We start from the raw sequence: 25,776 nt of genomic DNA, 5'->3' as shown, positions 1-25,776 counted from the left end.
TTTAGTCAATTCAGAATGGCTGTCTAATATTGTTGCCATTTTGATGACACCTGGTGACACTTTAGTGGACACAGCTCTTTTGCGGAGGTGTTTTTACATTTCTTTAAGTGTGTATACTCATCTGGATTATCCTGTAGCCAAGCAGGTTTGCTGGACAATGGGCCTAATTCAGACCTGATCGGTGCGGTGCTTTTGTGCTTCTGCAACGGAGCAGGGACTGACATGCGGGGCGGGATAGCCCTGTGCTGGGCGTCCCCCTGCATTTCAGTGTTCCTGATCGTAGCTGTGCTAAATTTAGCACAGCTATGATCAGCTCTGAATTACCCCCTATGTGACAGCTGCTGAGGCTAGGGACCCCTTCCTAGTGAGGAAATGGAAGTAAAATAATTTCTGGGTGGTAAGGCTTGAGGAATTGATAGTATTCCTTTAGAAGTGTATAAAAAACATGCATTACTGTTTGTCCCTAAATTACTGGATCTTTTTAATTCCCTGATCGAGGAGAACGTCTTTCCTCCTTCCATGTCAGAGGCGGTGATAGTAGTTCTTCTGAAGCTTGGCAAGGGTCCTCTATTCCTGGAGTTGTACAGGCCTATCGCTCTAATTCCTATTGATGCTAAGATTCTGGCGAGCCTTCTCTCTATAGAACTTAATCAGGTTTTCACTTCTTCTATAGTTTATCCAATCCAGACTGGATTCATGCCAGGGAAATCTACTTCGGAGAACTTTCAGAGATTGTTTACCCACGTGCATGGTGAAAATCTATAGTTTCTCTTGATGCTGCCAAAGCATTTGATTCTGTAGAGTGGCTGTTTCTATCGGAGGTTATGTGGGCATTTGTGATTGGTCCACGTTATATTAATTGAGTCTAATTGCTATATATGGCTCCTAGTGCATAGGTCTCAGTTAATGGCTACGTGTCCCCATGTTTCCCTTTGTCCAGGGGAATGAGACAGGAATGCCCCTTATTCACAGCTCTGTTTGCCCAGGCGATAGTACCACAGGCATGTACTCTATGTATGCACTCATCCTGACATAGTATGTCTTTGGGTGGGCAGCAGATTAGATAAAGTTATTTTACATGCTGATGTCCTTTTACTATTTCAGATGGATTATGCATTTTACATGCCAGTGGTTCTTCAGGTTATTACAGCATTTGGTATCTATTACGGTTTAAAGATTAATTGGTGGAAATTCCATATTCTCCCACTCCCGGGGTCCTGCCTCATCTCTCCTCGTTTATCTCTTCCCCTTCAAATGGTTGACCATTTAAAAAATTTGTCAATCTGGGTCTCTAATTCCCCATGGCATTATGTTCCTCCTAACCTTCTTCATCCATTATTGGAGTATCTCTGGGTGAAGTTGCATTCTTGGATCAAATTGCCCCTTACAGTGACTGGTATATAGAACGGTATTAGACCTAGCTCATGGTCACATAACTGCATGTCACCTAGGGGTTTAAAAAAAATGGAGAGAATTTTACAGAGGTTTTTCTGGCCCAAGGTCCATAAAGAGGTGTCTGAATATTGTGCTTCATGCAAGGGACGCATCTTGAGAGGAGGAGGCCCATGTGCAGTTTCCTTCTGGGCCCCCTCCTATCTAGAGGGAAAAGGGCCCTAATTTGCACACCTTAATTAGGTAGTGAGGTGCTACTCTGCTTGAGACTTAGTAAAGTGTACAGAGGGAAAAGGTAGCAGGTGCACTATCTCACACTGGCTCAACCTGTAGTAACCAGAGGCACTTAGCATATTCCTGGCCAGGGCTATGAGCTTACCCACCGCATCAAGGTAGCCTCTCATTGGGTAAGTCCCTAACACTAACTATAGGGGTTCAGGTCCAGGGGGCGGACACCCCAGAGCCACCCAGCCAGACAACCCCAGGGCATCGCAGGAGTGATAAAAATATAGGGTTAAAGAGGTTAAAGAGGCTTTTGCTGCATGTGTGAATAATGTGAGGAGTAAAGGAAAATTATGTGAAGGTGTTACATATATATAAAAAAAACTATAAGTGCCATGGAGTGATGAAATAGTGCAGCGCTGTAGACTATGGGCACTAGGGTCACTAGGGGACTCTAGCGCAGTCTCACAGTCTAGTGCAATTGCGCAGGCCTCTGAGAAAATTGCACTGCACCATTTTCCCAGTGTTTTCTGCAGCTGCCGAAGCGGGACTTGGAAGGTAAATATTGAAAAAAAAAATGGATGCATGGTGTGCAGTGTGGGCCCCCTGAAGCCTGGGGGCCCATGGGCTGCACACACAGCACCCATTATAAATACTCTGGTACATCATGACCTGAATGTCAGTGTCATGCTCCAAGGCCACATTTTAAAAGTCCGCTTGTTCCATTACCAATTATTGAGTTTCCTTTTCAAAGAATAGCTATGGATTAGTTTGGACCTTTAATAAAGTCGCCCAGAGCCATCAGTTATTTTGGTGACTTGGGATGGAACGTGGTGGATATAGATGGAGGCGGTTAATTATTAAGTGCACCAACCTGGGAAAAGAAAGCCAGAACAGATCTATCATGTAAACCTTATAATACCTTGTAAGGATTGAGCAGCTATGTCGGCCATTCTAGTACTCCAGTAAACCCAGTGCCTTTGGTTCCCAAAGTAACAATAGCTAAAACCCTCTCAACTGTTCAACAGCAGAAGGCTAAATAATTTCTCATAAGAGTTTTGTTTTCAGACATACCAGGTAAAACAACAGTCATTAAACATAATCACTGACTAAGGGGTTAAGGTTAACCTAAAGCCCTATATAATACCAGAAGCCCAACAGGAATCAGTGTCTAAAGTAATAAATAAAAATGTTGGAGGTGAGGGTAATTGAAGAGTCACATAGTGAGTGGTTAAGTCCCATTGTGCTTTTGCTGAACCCAGATGGGTGTTTGCATTTCCGTAATGATTTCTGTAAGTTAAATAATTTGTTGACGTTCGATACCCACCCAATGCCTCGGGTGGATAAGCTTATTGAAAGATTAGGAACAGCAAGGTACTTAACCACTCTAGACTTAACCAAAGGGTATTGGCAAGTGTCATTAACTTAGAATGACAATGAAAAGACTGCTTTTACTGCACCAGAAGGGCTGTTTCAATACAAGATGTTTCCATTTGGGTTACATGGGGTACCCGCCACCTTTCAAAGGATGATGGATAGAATTCTAAGGCCCCATAAACAGCATGCTGCTGCTTATCTGGATCATGTAATTATCTATAGTCTTGGCAGTCTCACTTACCCAGAGTACAAGTAGTGTTGCACTACATCTCTAAGGTAAGATTGGCAGCCAATCGAAAAACATGTTGTCTAGGGATGGAAGAAGTAAAGTATCTTGGATACACCATTGGCAGAGGCTTGATAAAGCCAAAACTTAATAAAATTGAGGCAATACAAAATAGGCCACAACCCCTAAATAAGAAGCAGGTGAGAGCATTCTTAGGAATCATGGGTTATTATATAAGGGTTATACTCAATTTTGCCACCGTTGCAGTCCCACTGACAGACCTTGTTATGGGCAAACAGAAAAGTGATGGTTAAATGGAGTCCAAAAGTGGAAAACGCTTTTCAGGAGTTGAATGTAGCACTCTGTACCCAACCAGTTCTGATGACACCTGACGTTCAAAAGGAATTTGTGGTACAAATTGATGCATCAGATGTAGAAATAGGTGTGGTCCTGTCCGAGAACAAAGAGGGTGAAGAACATCCTCTTATTTACTTAAGCAGAAAGTTAAATATACATGAGAGAAACTATGCCACTGTCAAGAAAGAAGCTTTGGCAATAAAGTGAGCATTAGAAACGCTCAGGTATTATTTCCTGGGAAGAAAATTCCAGTTGATCACTGATCATGCTCCTTTAAAATGGATGTCTGAGAATAAAGAGAGCAATGGGAGAATAACAGGATTCAGTATGATATCCCGATGGACGGGATGCTGGCAGTCAGAATACCAACAGCGACATCCTGGCCTTCAGAATCCCAACAGCCCCCCAGAAATTAACCTAACCCTCTCTTGTAGGTGCCTAGCCCTAATCCTCCCCAGTGGTGCCTAACCATCTCCAGTGGTACCTAACACTAACCCTCCCTTCCCCACTACCTAAACTTAACTCTCCCCACTTGGTGCCTAGCCCTAACCTCCCCTTGTAAATACCTAACCCCTTCTCCCCTGCACCTATCCATACCCTTCCTGTTCCTGCATCCTAACCTCCCACCCCCCATGGCAGGACACAAGCACATCCCGCTAAAAGAATGGTCAGAATTCTGGGCATCTGTATTTTGTTGCCAGGATCCCAACCCCTGTCGGTATTTAGATACCGGGCTTATGCCGTCGGTTGGTATTCCAACGTCTGTATTTCAACCACCGGGATCCCTTCCGGCGGCATTTTAACTGCATCCCGAATAACAAGATGGTTCTGGGCATTGCAAAACTTTAAATTATCATCAGAGCACAGGCCAGGAAGCCAACTTGCCAATTCAGATACATTGTCGCATGTGTTTTATTTGGGGGCTGAAGTTGTTCTGCCCCACAGGTTTAAACAAAGGTGGGGGGATATGTGATAAAAGCACTGGTAAAGTGATAAGCAGGAGATGTTTGTCCCAGATTTTTGATCTATGTGATTTAAATGACCAGGAAATGTCTGTTCTGCTAAACAGACTTGACTTTTGCTCTTTTGCTAAAAGCCATATAAGGGTTCTGGGGGTATGGGTGTGAGAGAGAAGAGAGGGCTTCATCCATTAAGCCCATTTCGGCTTAATGGAGGCTAATTAGTGCCTGCACCTGTAAGAGACTGTTATTACCTGCGTCAGGGCTCATTACCTGGGGATACAGGCAGCAGGCCTGTTATAAGACATTGTGATTTACTGACTGTAAGTACTGTGCATATGACTGTGTTGTGATAGGGGCATTAGGATGTACCACTCTGACAGAGGGAATCTGTTATGTTTAGTTACTGCCCAGATGGGCTAGGTTTTATTTTTATATTTTGTTTTTGTAGTGCAAAATAAAACTAGCCACGGCTAGATTGCACAAAAACCCTGGATTAATGTGCTGTTTTCCTGGCTGCTGTGCCCATCATTTGGAAGGCATAATGGTTCCTGTATTGCTACTGGGAGAGCCCAAGGGTGGCTCCTAGGTAAGCTCACCCTCAATTTGGATATATTTCTGTATGGGGCTTTATCATGAGGCCTTACGATAGACAATTACATGGCCCTAAGCGGGCATTGTTACAATGCAGTGTAGGGACTGCCGATAATTAGAGAAGCTGTGAAGGGGCTCAGGAGCTTCCCATGTATTTGCAAATATATGCAATAAATATCTCTGAATTTCTATTACAATATAGTTTTCATGTATTGTTTCAAGTACTACTTAGTGTGCACGGGGATACCAGGGAGGGAACAGGTGAAGAGCACTGCACTGTCTGCCTTCGCTGGCATGTTTCTCTCCATGAGTCCTCAGATCTTCTTTCCCCACATCCTGCGGCTGTGTCCTCCCTTACTACCTCCTCCTTCTTCCTTGCAGCCTGCAAGCCAGCCAGTCACTGAGCAGCAGGCTGCAGCTTCACACACCAATGGACAGATGAGCTGCCTGTCAGCAGCCCAGCACTGCTCTGCGGTGCCAGCAGCTGGTGACGATGGCTGTCACTCACTGCTGTCAGTGGTGCGCAGTGTGCAATGCTGCAGATGAGTAATAGAGATCTGATCTGTGGCGGGGGCACTTGGGGTACTTACCCCCACTGTACCCCCATATCATTAGTCATAGATGATATATTTTTGGTTTTATGGGTTTACACTTTTTTTCCATCTGAGACAAAGGAATTAATCACAAGCAGCGCACCTGTGTATATTGATCAATCCCATTTAGAGGCACACTATATTGTGGGCTGGTGTTCTGCACAGCCGCAGTTTGAGTGAAGTGTGTGCATCATTATGGATCTCCATTGAAACCTTCTTTGATAATATTCACACTACCTAGTAGACACCTTCTTATGGGTACACATCATCATTTGAATATAAGAGTCCGAAACATGTTAGGAATTTGCAGTGTCTAATATGCTATATTAAATTGTTTATCCTCTTCAATCATTTATTAGAGAATTATTGTATTTCATATTTCCACCACGAGGTCATCTAATATCTGTTAACAATGATTTGAGTTTACTATTTTTTTCTATACCGATAATAGTGTATATGATCTTTATACTGTATCAGGGATTGACTATGTCACACATACCCATAGATTGTAAGCTTGTGAGCAGGGCCCTCCTACCTCTATGACTGTTTGTTTTTACCCAGTTTTGTCATCTAATTGTGTCCAGTTATAAAGCGCGACGGAATTTGCTGCGCTATATAAGAAACTGTTAATAAATAAATAATAATAATAAATAAATACTCGTTATAGTCTTGATACCACATTATTTGAAAGGAAAGACATATTAAATGTTGTTTTAATAATAACAAAGTACATCTACTGTACATTGACTGAAAAGAGTCCCCACAAAGGAATTATCTTGCTAAAATTAGACTGTGCTAATTTTATTTTTTCTGAGTATTCGATTTGTGTGAGCACCTCCAGCTATGTTTAAATCATTATGGTTATCTGAAACCTTCTATTTCATTAATACGCTGGTTATAATTGTTATGTTATTCCAGTCCTGTGCCGGATAACACACTCACATCTTTGAGAATGTGTGGGGGATAAAACATTTTAATAATATACAAATACTTGTTCATTATTCTCTTTAGTTCCTCATTATAAACATTGTACTGGGTTACACAGTGGCAGTTAAGCATCTCTTGCCAATCTCTTGCACAATCATTTGAAGCCTTATATTTAATTAACTCTTTCCTGTCCAACCTTCTAGCTTTTTCTGTAGCTGAATTAATTAAAAGCACAGGATACTCTTTTTCCTGGAATAGTAAACCCTAGTTTGTTATTCAAATTTCTCTATACTATTGTGACTAAGCGCAGGATGTACTAAGCAGTAACACAGCGGTAAAACCTGTTACCGGCCTGTTGTCTTTTCCCGTATGCTCAATCATCAGCCTGCCACGCTGTCAGTTGTTTTCGAATCTCCTGTTACACGGCCACCTATGAGAGCAGGTACCGTGCCGAAGAAGTCACGTTTTACTGCTGCCGAAGAAGTCAAACAGGTTTTACCGCTGTGTTACTGCTTAGTACATCCCGCCCTAAGTCTTACCAACTGTGAGAAAGTTTTCCATTTGTTATAATGGCTACTTTGTAATCCAAGTAGTTATTATCTTCTTCTTTGAAAAAGGTATACATTTCAAATTAAAGGTAAAACTAAGATGGAAATCATCTACATTTTAATAACAGAAGGACGACTTTTATGAATGACAGCAAATCAAAGGTCTTGGTCTGTAGATTTCCAGAAAAATATTGGTTTGGTAATTGGTGTCTGTATTTGTGACAAAACATCTGCTTGCCATTTACAATGTTGTGCTCTGGAAAATTACAGTTGGTGAACTCTCTCTGTGTACCTGCTGGGTGACCTGGAACATGTGACTTGCTGGGTGGTCTGGAAACTTTGACCGTTATTTGCAACCACCAACTAAACACAGATTTTTTTTAAATTTGGCTCCTTATGGGGTGAAAAGGGGTAAAATGTTCCGCCTAGCAAACTTTTGACTGGTTGAAACCATACGCATTAACTAGTTCACATTAAAATAGTCAACAACTTCAATAAACTTCTCTTTCATCAAGACAATAAGCAGATAATCTATATAACTTTATACAGAACAGTAAAAGCATTTATACCGAACAGTATTTAGCAGCTATTACTCTGAATAAATACTTTCTCCCACGCTCCCAAATGTATTTGTGTGAAAGTTGTGGCGCAAATACCATCACAGTTCCATTCCACTGGACAATGAACTCGTCCAGGAAAATAAAGTAATTGTGCTTCAATACAAAAGTCATACACTCTGCCAAAAATGCAATTCTCAATGGTTACATATCCAGAGCAGACACTAATACATTTTTTTTTACACACAGTTGGTAAAACTCCACACCTTTTCCATGGGGGATGGAGGTGTTCAAGGTCTGAACATCTATTGTCTCCCATTTAAAGTCCTCCTGCCATACAAACTCCTCTAATAATTGTAAAACATGAATGGAGTCTTTCACATATGGTATGATTCTAACATGGGTACATACTGTATTTCTTTAAATAAATGTCTGTATAATCTGAGACACTAGCAGTTATTGGGGTCGATTCAATTCAGTGTGCTGTTAATAGCACCGGGAAGGAGGTCCTGGAGCTATCCAATTCAATGCGCTGTTATGTCCGATTACAGGATTTCTGCTCGCACCCCTCCAGAGGTGCAAGCAGAAATCTGACAAAACTAGTGAAATGATGCTGGTTTGTGTTTTAGAGCGGTAGAAACAGCATCGTGACGGGGCACTTAAGTCGGAGAATGTTGGTTCTTTCGACTAAACATCCGGTATTCTCCAACAAAACGGCACGCTGAATTGAATAGCTCCAGGACCTCCTTCCTGCTGCTGTTAACTGCTCCATAGAATCTATTCCCAAGACTACCCCACCCAGCACATCGCGATGCCAGCACAGCGCGATGTGTGCTGAGTGTGCGAGGGGAGATGGGGGGGCGCTCATTTCACCCAGCGGGTGAAGTGAGCGACCCGCTAGGCCAATCTAGCAACAGCGATAGAGATGCGCGTGGCTGCGCATCGTTATCGCTGTAGGGGGTACACACGCAGCGATAATGCTTAAATTCTAAGCAATTTAGTCAGATTGCTTAGAATATCGCTCCGTGAGTACCCCCCTTAAAAGTACATTTAAATCTTCCAGGTAATCTTGTGTTGGGTCATCATTTTATTTTTCATATGAACTTGTGTCTGACAATGACTTATACATCTCTCCTACATATTTGGATCTGTCCAGTGCAACCAACCCCCCCCCCCCCCCCCCCCCTCCATCCCTCCCCCCCCCTCCCCCTATCTGCTTGTTTGAAAACCTATCTTTATTCGCTATTAATGTTTTCAATGCCTGGTTTTCTAAAGGGGTCAGATTCTTATTAAAACAGTACATTTACATTTACCACTAATTTTCTCATTCTTTTTTTCACTAGTTGTGAGAATAGATCCAAATGAGATCCACATCAGTCTACTAAACAGACAGTAGATTAATTTCTCAATCCTGGGGATAAATCTGTTTTCTTAGACTCACAATTTTTTAAAGGAACCATAGATATATTATCATTCCTAATAAAATGTCTCTTTAGGGTCATTTTGTGTACATACAAATTTAAATCCATACATAAATGTAATTTATTCACCGCTACTGTAGGTGCAAAAGAGAGACCCTTTTTCAAAAGGCTCTGCATCTGTTAAAGGAACCTTGGATATATTAAAAATCCCTTTGTCACCTCAGTTAAATGTGATTCAAGGCACTCCTTTGGCTCTTATTCTTTTTACATTTTTAATAAAATAATGCCTCTAATGATAAGATATAAAAAGAAAAGAGACAGTGATGCTATACTGATAATATAAAAGAGTAGTGCTCCCTTTTTCATTGCAAAAAAACGTACCGTTCCCTCATTCCTGTCTTGATGGCACTTTATAAATAAAGGATACTACAGCATTACTAGCACTGTGCATGCTATCATACAGTACATAAGGTTGTACTTTTCCCGAGACTTTGGACAGTGACTTGCAGTGAGGTGAGGCAGAGCCTTTACTGTCTTGCTAATATATATGCCAGAGTTTTGACTGGGATCGGTATGAAATACCTCCAATCAAAATCCCAACAGCAATTGACCGACGGTCAAAATCCCGACAATGTCAAAATCCCGACATGGACAAAATACCGACATGTAAAATACAGACAAGGTCAAAATACCGACATGTAAAATGCTAACAGGTCAAAATACCGACATGCGTTTTCCTTTTTTTTGTTGTGTATGTTGACATTCTACCGCGTTCCCTTGCATGGCTCGCTGTACTTGCCATGCTTCGGCCACGGTGCCTCGCTGCGCTCGGTACACTATTATATTCCCCCTCCAGGTCCACTGGGATGGTAACGTATGAACAAGTCGGTTTCAATGAAAAACTCATGTCTGTATTTTTGCCTGTCGGCATTTTACATGTCGGTATTTTGACCTTGACGAATGTCGGTATTTTGTCCATGTCGGGATTTTGATCGTCGGTCAATTGCTGTCGGGATTGCAACCGTCGAGATTTTGATTGGAGGTAAATTGACTGCATCCCTTTTGACTATATCTTGTACTGAATTCGTAAAATACAAAGAATATATTAGAAATATCATCTTTGTGTTTATTCTAATCATTCCTATAGCGAAAACTCTGCTGTAAAAAGTCTATGACAGATGAGGCAGTGCCTCCCCTGCCTATCTTTTCCACACATCTCTGACCAACACCAAATTTCCAGCAGTGTATACTAGAGCACCTGTGTATAATGTCCACATGTACCCTTGGTTGTGTGTAAATCTGGCTCTGGTACTAGCCAGTGCCTCCTGAGCCATTTACCTCTCCACACGTCCCTGCTTTGTTGTAACCTTTTGTTGTACGTTGTGTATAATCTGTTGCTAATATAATATTATTTTCCAATAAATAGCTACTGGAAAAAGTTATTTTCTAAACCTACTTCTGCTACTGACTGCAGAAAGCTACAGAGAATCTGAAGACGGCCAGGGAGACAGAAAAATAAAGCTGCCAAAGGTAACATTGTTATAATATGACAATATTACTATGCTGTATTACAAGTAAAACTTTTTTTCTTCATCAGGGTCCATGGTCTACACAGGGTTAACACTGGGGTATGGATGGTGGAACCAGGAATATGGCCCTATGTTTGGGATTTATAGAATTTGTTACTTTGATTACAGCTTTAAAGCCAGTGTTGTATATATGCAATGTCTGTAGGCAACAACCACACACAGTAATGCACTAATAGTGTTTCTTAGGTATGACTATTCTATCTCCTGATAATTTTGCAGCAACTCTGGGTTCCTTGACCATATATTTTTTATCCTAGTACAGTATATATTTCTGCTAAGCACACACAATCTATCTCTCTATGTACAGTATCTCTCTATGGGGTGAATTCAACTGAGGGCGAACCGGTTCACCTGGCCGAATATGCGCACCAGTAGCTGTGCTTTATGGCAGCAGGCTCTTGCTCATAAGTGTTTGCTACCCTATAGGGTACTTTTGAGTGAATTGGGGTTCAAATCGGTCATGTTAAGGGTGCAAGTTGGGCTGCCATTGCCAGCATGTAAATGCCACGGTATCCGGTCTCTAGGTCGACCACGTCTAGGTTGAACAATATTTTTTGACAGTAACTAGGTTGTCAGGGTTTCTAGGTTGACAGGTCAAAAGGTCGATATGAGTTTTTCCAAATTTGTTTCTTTTTTTGAACTTTTTTATACTTAACAATCCACGTGGACTACAATTGAGAATAGTAACCTTGCCCGAAGCATGGCGAGGGGACACGGTGCACTAATTGGGGTTCCCGGTCACTGTACTGAGAAAACGCTGCCAAAGGTAACATTGTTATAATATGACAATATTACTATGCTGTATTACAAGTAAAACTTTTTTTCTTCATCAGGGTCCATGGTCTACACAGGGTTAACACTGGGGTATGGATGGTGGAACCAGGAATATGGCCCTATGTTTGGGATTTATAGAATTTGTTACTTTGATTACAGCTTTAAAGCCAGTGTTGTATATATGCAATGTCTGTAGGCAACAACCACACACAGTAATGCACTAATAGTGTTTCTTAGGTATGACTATTCTATCTCCTGATAATTTTGCAGCAACTCTGGGTTCCTTGACCATATATTTTTTATCCTAGTACAGTATATATTTCTGCTAAGCACACACAATCTATCTCTCTATGTACAGTATCTCTCTATGGGGTGAATTCAACTGAGGGCGAACCGGTTCACCTGGCCGAATATGCGCACCAGTAGCTGTGCTTTATGGCAGCAGGCTCTTGCTCATAAGTGTTTGCTACCCTATAGGGTACTTTTGAGTGAATTGGGGTTCAAATCGGTCATGTTAAGGGTGCAAGTTGGGCTGCCATTGCCAGCATGTAAATGCCACGGTATCCGGTCTCTAGGTCGACCACGTCTAGGTTGAACAATATTTTTTGACAGTAACTAGGTTGTCAGGGTTTCTAGGTTGACAGGTCAAAAGGTCGATATGAGTTTTTCCAAATTTGTTTCTTTTTTTGAACTTTTTTATACTTAACAATCCACGTGGACTACAATTGAGAATAGTAACCTTGCCCGAAGCATGGCGAGGGCGAGGGGACACGGTGCACTAATTGGGGTTCCCGGTCACTGTACTGAGAAAACGACACAAAAAACAAACAAACTCATGTCGACCTTTTGACCTGCTGACCTAGAACATGTCAACCTAGAATCCCTGTCAACCTAGTTACTGTCGACCAATAGTGGTTGACCTAGACACTGTCGACCTAAGTGTGGTCAACCTTCCATACCACACCCAATGCCACGGTAACGGCAGTTCGCACCAGGGACATGCAGTGAGCTAAATAGCTCAGAAGGCACTGGCTAGCACCAGAGCCAGATTTACATGCAATATATGAGCCAAAGGGTACATCTGAACATTATACACAGGAGCAGCAGTATAAACTCCTGGAAATTTGGTGAGATTTGATCAGAGATGTGCGGAAAAGATAGGTAGGTGAGGCACTGCCTCACCTGCCATAGACTTTTTACTCCAGAGTTTTGGCTATAAAAATGATTAGAATAATACACAGAAGATATTTCAAACATATTCTTTGAATTTTTCATATACTTTATACAGTCAAAATGCTGGTACAAACGTTAGTATGACAGGAAAGGCTCTGCCTCACCCCACTGCATGTCACTGATTCGCACCCTTTGCCAACAATTGAATTCTATCTATCTATCTATCTATCTATCTATCTATCTATCTATCTATCTATCTATCTATCTATCTCTGTCTAAATTCATTTTTAAACTTTCACATAATTGTAATATGTTGTCTAAAAAGGAACCTTTCCTGAAAGAAACTATGTTATCTTTAAGAACAAGATTTCTCTAGCGATGACTTTATTGTCTCTTAATAACACTATACCGTCATAGTCACCTAAGTAGCAAAGTGTTCTGGCAACTTATCAAGCGACAAAAAGCTGAGATTTTTTCACTTGCCACATAACAATGCCATATGAAGCTGGCATTATGAGGGCGCTCCTGGTCTATTGGCTATGCCTATGTGCAGTCTTCTCAAATTAACATCTTGCATTTTCTTGAAATCTCATTCAAACGTAATGGTACAACTCACTAGCCATTACATATTGCATGAGCACAAATGCATTACAGAGGGACAAAGATTGTCAGAGAAGTGAGTTTATGTAATAATACAATGGGCTCTCCATTTGATACATTGCAGTGCTAATATATCCTGCAGCTCTGCTGTAAGTGGCAATTGGGGCCGGAGTAACAGGGGCGGGTACCCCATACGCACACCATGACCATACAAGGGTGAAAACAATCGATGGTTCACCATGAATGTTTTAATGCCATCAGTGGTAATCACTGATGTCACCATCGATGGTTAACCCACCGATGGTCATCCCTATCTGAGTACTTGATGAAACAGTGTTTGTGTTTCTCACCAGACAACTATCAAACATAGATCATCTCTTGAAATATGAAAAGTGATACCATTTTGGCCACGAAACGGTACTTTCTGGTCCTGATGTCAGTTGGACATATGCATGTTTTTTGCATAAAAAATGTTTTTCTGTATCATGCAAAGTGCACAAAAAAGACTTGCGATTCTGACTATATGTAGATTCTGTTGTATCTTAAACTTGTGACTTCATGTGCTAAGAGGGGTGGACAAGGACACTGAATGGGTGTGCAAGCGTAGGAGAAGTGCAATAAGAACATTCATGCAAATGCAACAGTTAGATCTACAAACCCAGGCATATGAGGAGTATCTTTAGTGGGCGCTCAACCCCTTGTGCAAAATGCAAGCTGATAATGATTATTATTGACATATAGCTGTAAGGTGACAAGAGCTTTATACAAACCAATCGCATAGGTTAACAAAAAGGTATGGTAAATGCTATTCAGAATTTTAGTGCATAATCTAAAAGTGCATGGAATACAGTGTATTTTCAATTGGTTTTGAACATATGGTCATTTCTTAGTGTATAGAAGCTTTCGGGTCATTATTGGTTCTTGGTCGATGTTTGTAGACCTCAGCTCTCAGATTGCCCCGTTTGGCTGTGTAGTAGGACTTTTATGAAGCTGATGAGGAATGTTTTCCTCCCAATAAGAAATATTCTGCTTGGTAACGTAGACAGACAAGTGAAAGTGAGCTTTGTCAAGAAATTGCAGTGATAATGCCAGAAATGACCGGCCGAGTGATGCAAAACTTCAGAAATACTACAAATGAAGGTCACCATCTGGACGATTATCATATTCAAAACCAATCGAAAATAAACTATATTCCATGCACTTTTAGATTATGCACTAAGATTTTGAATAGCATTTACCATGACTTTTTGTTAACCTTAAAGTAATTTCTGAGAATATTTCTGAACCAATAAAAATACAAAAACACAAAACGTGTTGCCTACTATTGTGAGGTGACTTTTAATTTAAAGGTTCACTTTCTATCTATATATTCATTTTATTTTATTTTTATTCAGGATATAATAGGAAATCCTACTGTCAAAATGGTGAAAGAAGATGAAGATTTTGAAGATTTAGCAACGGTGGTAAGTACTTATTAAAATTACAGGGACTTTTGATGAGACCCTTTCTTTCCTTTCAAGTACGGTTGAAGTCGTTAGATTTCAACTGAAACAAAAAATTCTTAGAACACACAGAGGGGTTCATTCCAAGTTGATCGCTTGCTAGCTGTTTTTAGCAACCGTGCAAACGCATAGTCGTCACCCACAGGGGAGTGTATTTTCATTTTGCAAGTGTGCGAACGCCGTGCAGCCGAGCACTACAAAAACAGTTTGTGCAGTTTCTGAGTAGGTCTGAACTTACTCAGCCACTGCGATCACTTCAACCTGTCTGGGGCTGGAATTGATGTCAGACACCCACCCTGCAAATGCTTGGACATGCCTGAGTTTTACAAAACACTACCAGAAAACGGTCAGTTGACACCCATGAACGCCCTCTTCCTGTCAATCTCCTTGTGATCAGTTGTGCTAATGGATTCTTCGTTAAATCCATTGTTCAGCAACGATCCGCTTTGTACCCGTACAACGTGCCTGCGCATTGCGGTGCATGTGCAGTAGTGACCTGATTCCTGCGCTGCAAGATATGGCAGCGTGCAAACAGGTCGGAATGACCCCTAATAGTAGGTGCAGTGTTCAGCTTACCAATCAGTGATGATCAGCAATCAGAGACATCACTTACCCCTTGGGGGGTCAGTGGCAAACGCAGGATTTGCAAGGGGGGGTTTCCAGAACTGGGCGGAGCCAATCACGGGGGTGGGGACTGAGGTGACCCAGTATATGCTGGGTCCGTCAAACTAGTGTGTCTGTGTGTGTGTATGTGTATATATATATATATATATATATATATATATATACATACATATATCTACACATATATATATATACATACACACAAACATACATATACATGGGTGGTCTTCAGTATGCCGGTGGTCGGGCTCCCGGCGACCAGCATACCGGCGCCGGGAGCCCGACCGCCGGCATACCGACACTTATTCTCCCTCGTGTGGGTCCACGACCCCCCTGGAGGGAGAATAGAATAGTGTAGCGTGGCGAGCGCAGCGAGCCCGCAAGGGGCTCATTTGCGCTCGCCACACTGTCGGTAAGCCGGCGGCCGGCCTCCCGGCGCAGGTATGCTGGTCGCTGGGAGATCGTAGTGAACCCATATACACATATACATAGCATATTAAACATGCATACATATATATATATATATATATATATATATGTACACACACATACAGTACACATATATATACACATGTATATATATGTATATATGTATATCATATGTGTGTTTATATGTATGTATATGTATGTATGTATGTGTATATATGTATGCACATGGATATATATGTACTATAATTAAAATAAAGTAAACTTTTATTGCACTTGCAAGTGCCACCAGGAAGACAGCAGGCTGCAGAGGACGCTAGACAGTCATTAATAATACTCATGCAGTGGAGGGGGGTTTCTGGGTACTCGGAAACCCCCCCTGGGTGCGCCACTGGGGGTGGCGTTGCAGGACTGGGGCATGGCTTTGTGGGTTGGGGTGTGGTTAAGCATCCTGACACCCATTTCCGTGATTCTGGGGGTTCAGGAGATGCAGGGCTTCCCCCGGAGAATGCCGTGTCTGTGTATGTGATGCCACTGTCGGCAATCCTTCAGGGAAATTAAACATGTTAAAAATGCCCAATTTACCAATCTTGACCGGTTTTGATTGATCAGGGAATCAGGATTTTTAAACATGCTGATATATGGGGTCACTACTCAGTAAATGTACAACATAGACAAAAAATAAATGATTTACAAGTAAAATTAGCAAATGCCTGTATTTCTGCCTTACTAATGGTTAGACCTTTTCACCAACTGCTCAATAAAAAAATCTTCCATGGCTGATGCTCTCAGAAACGCCAGACTTATTGTGTTTCTGTTTTCAATGGGTCACCTCTCACCTACTTGGATACGTGTCTCCATACAGAAACATTACTTTCAGATCCTGATTTGCTGAGCACCTGAAGAAAATTAGACAAACTATACTATGAATACTATATTACAGTATATAATACACACACATTTATAACACATCTACACTGTGTGGCTGCAGTAGATCTGCTTAGCTGCAAATGATTTTATACTGAGTTACATGTAGCTTTATAAAATTATGATTACGCAGGAGCAAATTGCTCCATGTGTAAACTATCTGACTGCAATGTATGAGGTCCTGGGTTCAAGTCCTGAGTATGGCTTTACTGAGAAATTAATGTTTTAAATAAAGGTTGCATGCAGAGGCTGGCTGGCAAGAGGGACATGGTGTCATCTACCCCCTGGGCCAGTCAATTTTAAGTGATCCAGGGTAGCCTGGCTGCTGGAGGCAAACAGGGGTCCTCCTGTTTCTGACTGCTCTGAGCTATAATGACCAGCAGGGGCTAGCAGAAAATGGCTGCCCCCAAAGCAGCCTATAAGAAAATGGCCACTGCTGACCAATGAGGAGCCAGATGTCCATTCCCTGAACCTTAGGTACTGGAGAGTGGATAAAGGGGTTGGGTTTATTGGAAGAGTCGGGCTGCTCTTCCTTCTGCCGTTCCACCTGTAAAAGACAATATAAAATGTTTACACTTTAAACCTGTGAACTTGGCATCCACAGGCCAGGGGTACCGAGCATAGCCCCAGGCTTCAGCCCTAACCTTGGGTGTCCTGGAGCGGGGTGCCCCAGCTAGGGCTAGTTGGTGGGAGTAATGCTACAGCGGTAGGGACAAACATACAGATGTCCCCTGGCTGTGGCTTACCTCCTTGGCTAGTGGAACCCAGTGTTAGTTCCAAAAATATGGAGGAACCCTATGACTTTCCCCACGTACCCCGTATTTTTGAAATCAGGGGGACTTCATCAATTTTTTCCCCTGTACCCGACGCACTTTCAGTTTCTCTAAACACGCTGCTGAGGAAGACATCAATTTGAAAAGTGCGTTTTGATCTGCGTTTGCTAAATTCATGGGTGTGTTTGCAAAAATTATTCTAGGTAAATTCCCATGTTACAGTGTTGTCTAAGGAAAATACATTTGAGCGTATGCAGTTGAGTTGCTGGCAGTCGGGATCCCCGCGGTCAGGATACAGACGCTGGGATCCCGACCGCTGACAATGTCGATAACCGGAATCCCAGCTAACAGGGTTTATTCCCATTCGTGGATGTCCACGACACCCATAGAGTGGTAATAGAACCTGTGGCAAGCGCAGCGAGCCACCGAACCCACAGCGCAAGCCCACATGGGATGCCGTTTTCTGTATACTGATGGCCGTCATGCCGGTAAATCCTACTGATCTCCATCTGAGTTTGGCGTATTTGCATGACATTCCACTGTGTCTAGGGCATGTCGTTGTTGGTGCCGCTTGCTGCAGTAATTACAGTCCCTCTTTGGTTATACACAATGCATGACACTTTGCAAATTCTCAGTTGTCTGTGACAATTTATTTGACTTTCACTTTCTAGCATAGAGTAATTGTCACTACTTTTGTGGCATTTTTAGACCCTTGTCTCCTATCCTTCTGACTTTTCATGACTCACACAGTCTTAATGATTTGTAACAACTTTCATTACAGCTGAAATGCCTTGTAAACAGATATATACATAGTATTTTTTACATTTTCGGTTTCAGATCAAAGATTTCCTTGATACCATTGATGATCAACAAGATTTCAAAAGTTTTATACAACCAATTTGTCATGAATTAAACTATACCAATCAAGAGGTAATATATAATATGTATTCAATTTTTTTTTTTTAAATGCAGGTTAATTACAAAATATTTTTGTTTTTGCATGTACCCCACAAATGCTGTGTACATATCTTTATGGAAGATAGTAAATAAATAGGCAATAGGTCGACACCAGATGTCAATTTGTTGACAGTGTCGAAAGGTCGACAGTTAAATGGCCGACGTGGACTTAGGTTGACAGAGTGAAAATGTCAACAAATGGTCAACTCCAAAAAGGTTGACACATGGTTTTTCATGATAGTTATAGATAGGCACTCATCAGGGAAGGGGGGGGGGGAGTTTAGAGTGTGGAAGGGGACAGTTAGGGTTAGGCACTAGGGGAAGTGATAGGATTAGGGTTAGGATCAGGGTTAAAATAATACGAAAAGCATGTATCAGCCTTTTTTGTGTCAGCCTTTTGACCATGTTGACTAGTGGACATGTGCACTAGTTATCTCTCAACCTTTTGACCCTGTCAACCATATGGTATCTGCCTAAGGACTATCTATACATGACTTTCTATCTAGACACTGTCGTTCTTTTAATCCACACCACAAATACTGAACAGGCAAACAACTTTTTGCCCTGGGTATAAACCTCAGCTGCAACTTTATGCTATTCAATTAGAAATTGTGGTAATGCGAGAAATTCCAGTGGGAGATATTGCAGATTTTAGTTTGCAACTTGAGACTATAAAAAGACTTAATTTTAATATCTAGTATACCTGCACTGATGCAGGTTAGCAGAATATCCAGTGTAGGGACACTGATGCGGGTTAGCAGAACATCCACTGTAGGGATACTGATGTGGGCTAGCAGAACTTCCAGCACAGGGACACTGATGCGAGTTAGCAGAATATCCAGTGTAGGGACACTGATGCGGGTTAGCAGAATATCCAGGATGGGAACACTGATGAGGGTTAGCAGTTTATCCAGTGTGGGAACACTGATGCCGGCTAGCAAAATATCCAGTGTGGGAACACTGATGCGGGTTAGCAGAAAATCCACTGTAAGGATACAGATGCGGGTTAGTAGAACATCCAGTGTAGGGACACTGATACGGATTAGCAGAACATCCAATGTAGGGACACTGATGCAGGTTAGCAGAACATCCAGTGTAGGGACACTGATGCGGGATAGCAGAACATCCAGTGTAGGGACACTGATGCGGATTAGCAGAACATCCAATGTAGGGACACTGATGCTGGTTAGGAAAACATCCAGTGTATGGACACTGATGCGGGTTAGCAGAACATCCAGTGTAGGGACACTGATGCTCGATAACAGAACATCCAGTGTAGGAACACTGATGCGGATTAGCAGAACATCTAATGTAGGGACACTGATGCAGATTAGCTGAACATCCAATGTAGTGACACTGATAAGGGTTAGCAGAACATCCAGTGTGGGAACACTGATGCAGGAACTGAAATGCAAGATATAAAGCAGGAACCTGGAATCAAGTTACTGAGCTACTGAGAGAGTAGTTATACTGGCAATGTACTGCTTTAAATAGAGTGCATTCAGTGGTATTACGGTGGGTGCACCACTCTGGTGAGTCAGCAGGACAACAGGGTACACCTCCAGCCCCGGTAACAGTGTGTGACACACCTACATTACATTAAGATCAACCCACCCACTCTTATGTTCTATTTGTCATTGCACATACAGCCCCTTCCAAAAATGTATATTACACTACACGTGACATATAGTAATAATAAGTGGTCAAAGTGTACATTTTTAAGTAGGGGTATGGAAAAGTGAAGGTTGTAATTATGCGCACGCTGCTCCGGAAAAAGGGTGTGGCCACTCAAAAGGGGCGTCTCCTTAAGTGTAGTGTACCACATCATATACCCCTTATACACGTTATGCACCACAATAGTAGGACCCCTTATAAATTATGCCACACTGAATTAGCCAGAATTCCCATGGAATGAGTCAAAATTCACATTACGCCACACAAATTGAGCCAAAATTCACAGTATGCCACACAGTATGAGCCAAAATTCACATTATGCAACACAGAATGAGCCATAATTCATAATATGCCACACAGAATGAGCCAAAACTCACAATATGCCACACAATATAAGCCAAAATTCACATTATGCCACACAGTATGAGCCAAAATTTACATATTGCAACACGGCATGAGAGAAAATTCACATTATGCAACATGGAATGAGCAAAAAATCACAAAATGCCACACAGTATGAGCCAAAATTCACATTATGCAACACTGAATGAGCCAAATTTCACATTATGCAACACAGTATGAGCAAAAATTCACATTATGCAACAGAGCATGAGCCAAAATACAGGGACAGGGAGAGTGACAGCAGGGACTTAGGTACAGGGAGAGTGACAGCAGGGGCAGTAACAGAGAGAGTGACAACAGGGACAGTTATAGAGTGACAGCAAGGAGAGTGACAGAGAGAGTGAAAGCAGGGACAGAAAGAGTGACTGTGGGACAGTACCTAATGAACAGCGGACAGGGCTGTGTTCGGCGGCGGTGCAGAGGCTGAAGTCAGCGGCGGTGAGGAGAAGGCCCTGGGCAGCGGCGGTGACCAGGAGAAGGCCCTTGGCGGCGGTGTGGAGAATGACATGGGCAGCAGTGGTGGAAGATGTGGGCAGCAGCGGAGGTGAGGAGGACGTGGGCGGCGAAGAGGAGAAAGCCTGGGGCAGCGGTGGTGTGGAGATGGCCTTCGGTCCCTATGACTGCGGCGCAACCATTAGAAATCTCCAGCGGATCGGCAGCCAACCAGGCCGGCCGCTCCTGATTTGCTGCGGGTTCCAGCGCTTGACAGTGCGGAATTTGAAAGGCGGTGAGGATCAGTGCTCGAAGTGCCGGTATGCCATACCGGTGTATACCGGCCTACTTCGAGCACTGGTAATAATTAATACAGCGCTGTACATCGCACAGGCAAAGGAGACTGGTTTAATGTTTAGGTGTGAATATTGGGATTCATAAAGTCACATAAGGAAGAGGTGTCCCACCACCTGCAGTCTGTTCTATGAAATTATACAGATTGCAAAAACAGGATAACAAAACTATAGCACTACAAAGAAAACAATAAGTTACATAACATTCCATACAGTGCCCTCATCCCAATTCTTATATTATCCAGCTTTCTCTTTTCTTTTTCTTTAGAATTGTTTTACATCTGTCATTTTATATTTCCCATATTGATGTATATTTAGGAGCTGCATAGAATGGAAAATGTATTCAGGGCCCCACTGAACAGATATTACAATGAAGATGCCCGGATAGACCTGGAACCTTATTTGCTTCCGCAGTAAGTTTTTAACTGAAATGGTTGCTGTCCCTAAAGTCCTGATCAAGTATCCTAATATAAAAGCTTCTTACAGCATTCAAAAATATATTTGTAAAAGGTTCAGGAACTCATCCGAACGAAGGAGATTAGATAAGAGTTAAAGTTGTGATTAGATAAAGTTGTTATTGGGGATCACTATTTTTACCTATGTACTATCCACTGCCTCCAGGTAGGTCTGAAATGGCTGGACAATACTTAGCTTGCACTCAGTACCGGCATGCGATACCATATAAATCTGAACAATGCTAATACAAATAGATCATGACACACACTGAGTGGCCAAATTACATATCTCCCAGTCCCGCTGTCCCACCCGCGGGCCGTGGTGTACCGCAGTGGTGGTAGTGGGGGGGTAGCAGTTGGGAGATCCACTGGTCACTCACTGCTCTGAGCCGAGGTGAATAGATGGTGTGCATATGCGCACAGTGTCTATTCCCTGACAGAGAGGGACAGGGGACATGGCCAGCAGCTCACTGAGCGCTGTTCATGCCCCCATAGTGACTACACTTGCTGTGAGGCCACATCCCCGTACCACGTTGCCATGCCCCTAATTTTGGACAGGCATCTTCGGCGCGTGTTAATGTCCCTCCTCAGCTAACACAGATGTTGGGAGGTATGAAATTATTATTATGACCATCAGGCAATCTCTGCAAAGTAGTTATTCCACAGATAATACCGACGTGAGATGCCTGAATCTGTACAAGAATGGAAAGGTGCAGGCATGCAGACTAATGAAGTGTATCACTCATTAAATAATGGGTAAACAATGCTATCTGGAGGACTTTGAACATATGAATCCAAAAGATGGAAAGACTGCGCTCCAAAACAGTAGTGCTGCAGCAAAAGCCGGGGTGGTCATTGTACACCCACAAACAACTAATATAATTCAAGTACTTGCTATTGTGCGCACCCCTGGGATCCTTTAAAGATTGAAAGTCAAAATATTATTCCAGGTCCTGGTGGAAAAACTCCCTTATGGCTCTCCCAAAGCACTTGATCAGTAGAGGCGTCCTCTTTCCTCAAGTCAATTCACCTAACGGTTTGTGTGGTTCTCCCACAACAAAATAATAGAGGAAATGGATATAGTGAAGTACAGTTTTATTAACAGCATTTAAAAGTTATCCACCATTAGACAGCAAACCTGCGTACCGCAAATCATGGGGCGCCAGAAGTGCCAACACAAGTCAGCATAAGGATGTTAATATGGTACCTCCCGGGATAAGGCCAGTAGGTGAACCTTGGGATTGTCCCTCCTTTATTCTCCACACTCAGTGCAGTTGCGTCTATCCAATCAATCACCTACGCGTTTCAGCTCACTAGAAGCCTTTATCAAGGTGTATGGTGGACAGGGGTCTGAATCTCTTATATACCCCTCTCTGTGATTTGATTGGATAGAGCTCCAATTAACCTATTATCGCTAATGGGGAGATCAAACAATATATCTTATGTCCCTTTACAAGCATGAATATGAATACTTTCTATTCCTTTAAAATGAACCAAATAAAACACTTAAAACACCAATATTCATATATAATCATCGCATCCATTCTAGCGCTAAGGAAAGCACGCTACTTCCGGTCTTTAATTATTGTATTTACCAGAAGTCCGCGATACTTCCAGTGTGTGGACCGTATATAGCGCTTGCATTCCACCTCCGAACTTCCAGTAACGGAGCGGAATGCGCTCCCATTACCCTGGAGATATTAGTTATAACTCTCCCCTGCAGCATCCTTAAAAACATATAGGGGCTGATGTATCAACAGGTTTTAGGATAAAAAAAATTAGATAAATTTCGATTTTTCGATCCTTTTTGCATTTTTTAAGTATTGTCTTTATGTATGTACGTTTTTCAATTTTATCGGGGGGGTTTTCGCAAAAATCTACTTTTCTCATTTTTTTTCAAACTTCTCCAACCTCTATTGAAAATTAATGGGAACCTTATGTATCATTGTATTATCGTGAAAATTGTCTGAAACTTTTAATATCTTTTTTTTGCCAGCTTTTACTGGCGAGTTTAGCAATAGGTCATGATTTTTTTTGTAGTTCCACCTCTAAATGAAGGTTTTTTTTTTAAAAGAATATGCTAAAAATATCTCCCTTAAAAATTTACTAATATTTTCTATATGTTGTTTGCTTGAGATTTATATTATATACATATAAAAATTCACTCAGTTGGAATGCATGCAATGATTATATATGAATATTGGTTGTTTTAAGTGTTTTATTTGGTTCATTTTAAAAGAATGGAAAGGATTCATATTCATGCTTGTAGAGGAACATAAGATATATTGTTTGATCTCCCCATTAGTGATAATAGGTTAATTGGAGCTCTATCCAATCAAATCACAGAGAGGGGTATATAAGAGATTCAGACCCCTGTCCACCATACACCTTGATGAAGGCTCCTAGTGAGCTGAAACGCGTAGGTGATTGATTGGATAGATGCAACTGCACTGAGAGTGGAGAATAAAGGAGGGACGATCCCAAGGTTCAGCTACTGGCCTTACCCCGAGAGGTACCATATTAACATCCTTATGCTGACTTGTGTTGGCACTTCTGACACCCCATGATTTTTGGTACGCAGGTCTGATGTCTAATGGTGGATAACTTTTAAATTCTGTTAATAAAACTGTACTTCACCATATCCATTTCCTCTATTATTTTGTTGTGGGAGAACCACACAAACCGTTAGGTGAATTTGATTGAGGAAAGAGGACGCCTATACCGATCAAGTGCTTTGGGAGAGCCATAAGGGAGTTTTTCCACCAGGACTTGGAACAATATTTGACTTTCGATCTTCAAAGGATCCCAGAGATGCGCACAATAGCAAGTACTCGAATTATTTCAGGACTTTGAACATGTAATGATGATTGTTGCTGCTGGCAGCAGCAGTGTGAGGTCTAGAAAAACGGCTGCACTGGTGAATTGTTTGAGAGTGGCAGTTGTTAAAGGATGAGTATATAAATCCAGCGGGCGGGATCCCGCTCTTGGGTATGCCGGCATTGGGAAGAGTGCTAGCAAGCCCCTTGTGGGCTTGCTGTGCTCGCCACGCTGCAGGCATGGTGGCTCGCTGCACTTGCCACAGGATTTATTCTCCCTCTATGAGTGTCGTGGATTCCGGCGTCTGTATTTCCCCGTCACCATTATGACGTCCGGGATCCCAACTAATGGTATGATGACCGCTTCCAGTTTTAAACTGTGTAGAGAATAGACCAGCAGACAATTAACTGGGTCAAAGCATAAGGCTTTTGGTCATAAATGGTTACTGGATGTCCGCGCAGAACACAGAGTGGGCAGACTTGTTTTGTCCCACAGATGAAGAACAGTGCATCCAGTAATGGATAATCTGATATAGGGACCAATTCAGATGTCCTCTCAATGTACAGTACACCACATATTACATCATATGGGCTACAGAAGAAGGCCCATCCATACGCCATTGCTATCTGCTGCAATCAACAGAAATGCCTCTAGTTTGCTTAGGAAGAGCGGAACTAGAGAGCTACTGATTGGAAATGGTTAATGTGCTGTGACAAACCATGTATTCAATTACATCACGCAGATGGTAGGATGAGGATATGTAGACAATAGCATGAAAGCATGGATCCTACTTGCATTGTCACAACTCTTCAGGTTGGTGGAAGCAAAGTACTGTATGGGGATGCCGTTCATTGCATTCGGGCTAATATCACCCATAAAACATACTGTACTAACAGTACAATCCGTGCCTAGCAGAATTCAAGAAGTATTCATTGCAAAAGGTGGCCCAACAAAGTATTAACCCAATGGTTATAAAATTTGGCCACTCACTGTATATACACATATATATATGTACCAGTGCCGTTACTAGGCATTTTAGCGCTGTGTTTTGAGGAGCCGTGCACCACTGAATTTATCATCTACACCTGGAATAAGCCTAGAAGTCCTTCAACCACCAGCAATTGG

General features: G+C 42.1%; 1 protein-coding gene across 5 annotated transcripts in view; it reads left to right on the top strand.

Moving 5' to 3' along the window:
* Window positions 1-25,776, top strand: part of LOC134927186 (uncharacterized) — a 362,077-nt gene that overhangs the window by 170,893 nt on the left and 165,408 nt on the right. For all 5 annotated transcript variants that reach the window (XM_063921310.1, XM_063921329.1, XM_063921319.1 and 2 more), the window contains 4 exons: window positions 10,600-10,703; window positions 14,704-14,772; window positions 18,399-18,491; window positions 21,698-21,792. In XM_063921310.1, the coding sequence (XP_063777380.1) occupies window positions 10,600-10,703; window positions 14,704-14,772; window positions 18,399-18,491; window positions 21,698-21,792 (361 nt within the window). The remainder of the gene's footprint in view (window positions 1-10,599; window positions 10,704-14,703; window positions 14,773-18,398; window positions 18,492-21,697; window positions 21,793-25,776) is intronic.

The sequence above is a fragment of the Pseudophryne corroboree genome, chromosome 1 (assembly GCF_028390025.1).
Source record: "Pseudophryne corroboree isolate aPseCor3 chromosome 1, aPseCor3.hap2, whole genome shotgun sequence".
NCBI classification, from domain to species: domain Eukaryota; kingdom Metazoa; phylum Chordata; class Amphibia; order Anura; family Myobatrachidae; genus Pseudophryne; species Pseudophryne corroboree.
This window is presented reverse-complemented; position numbering and strand designations above follow the sequence as displayed.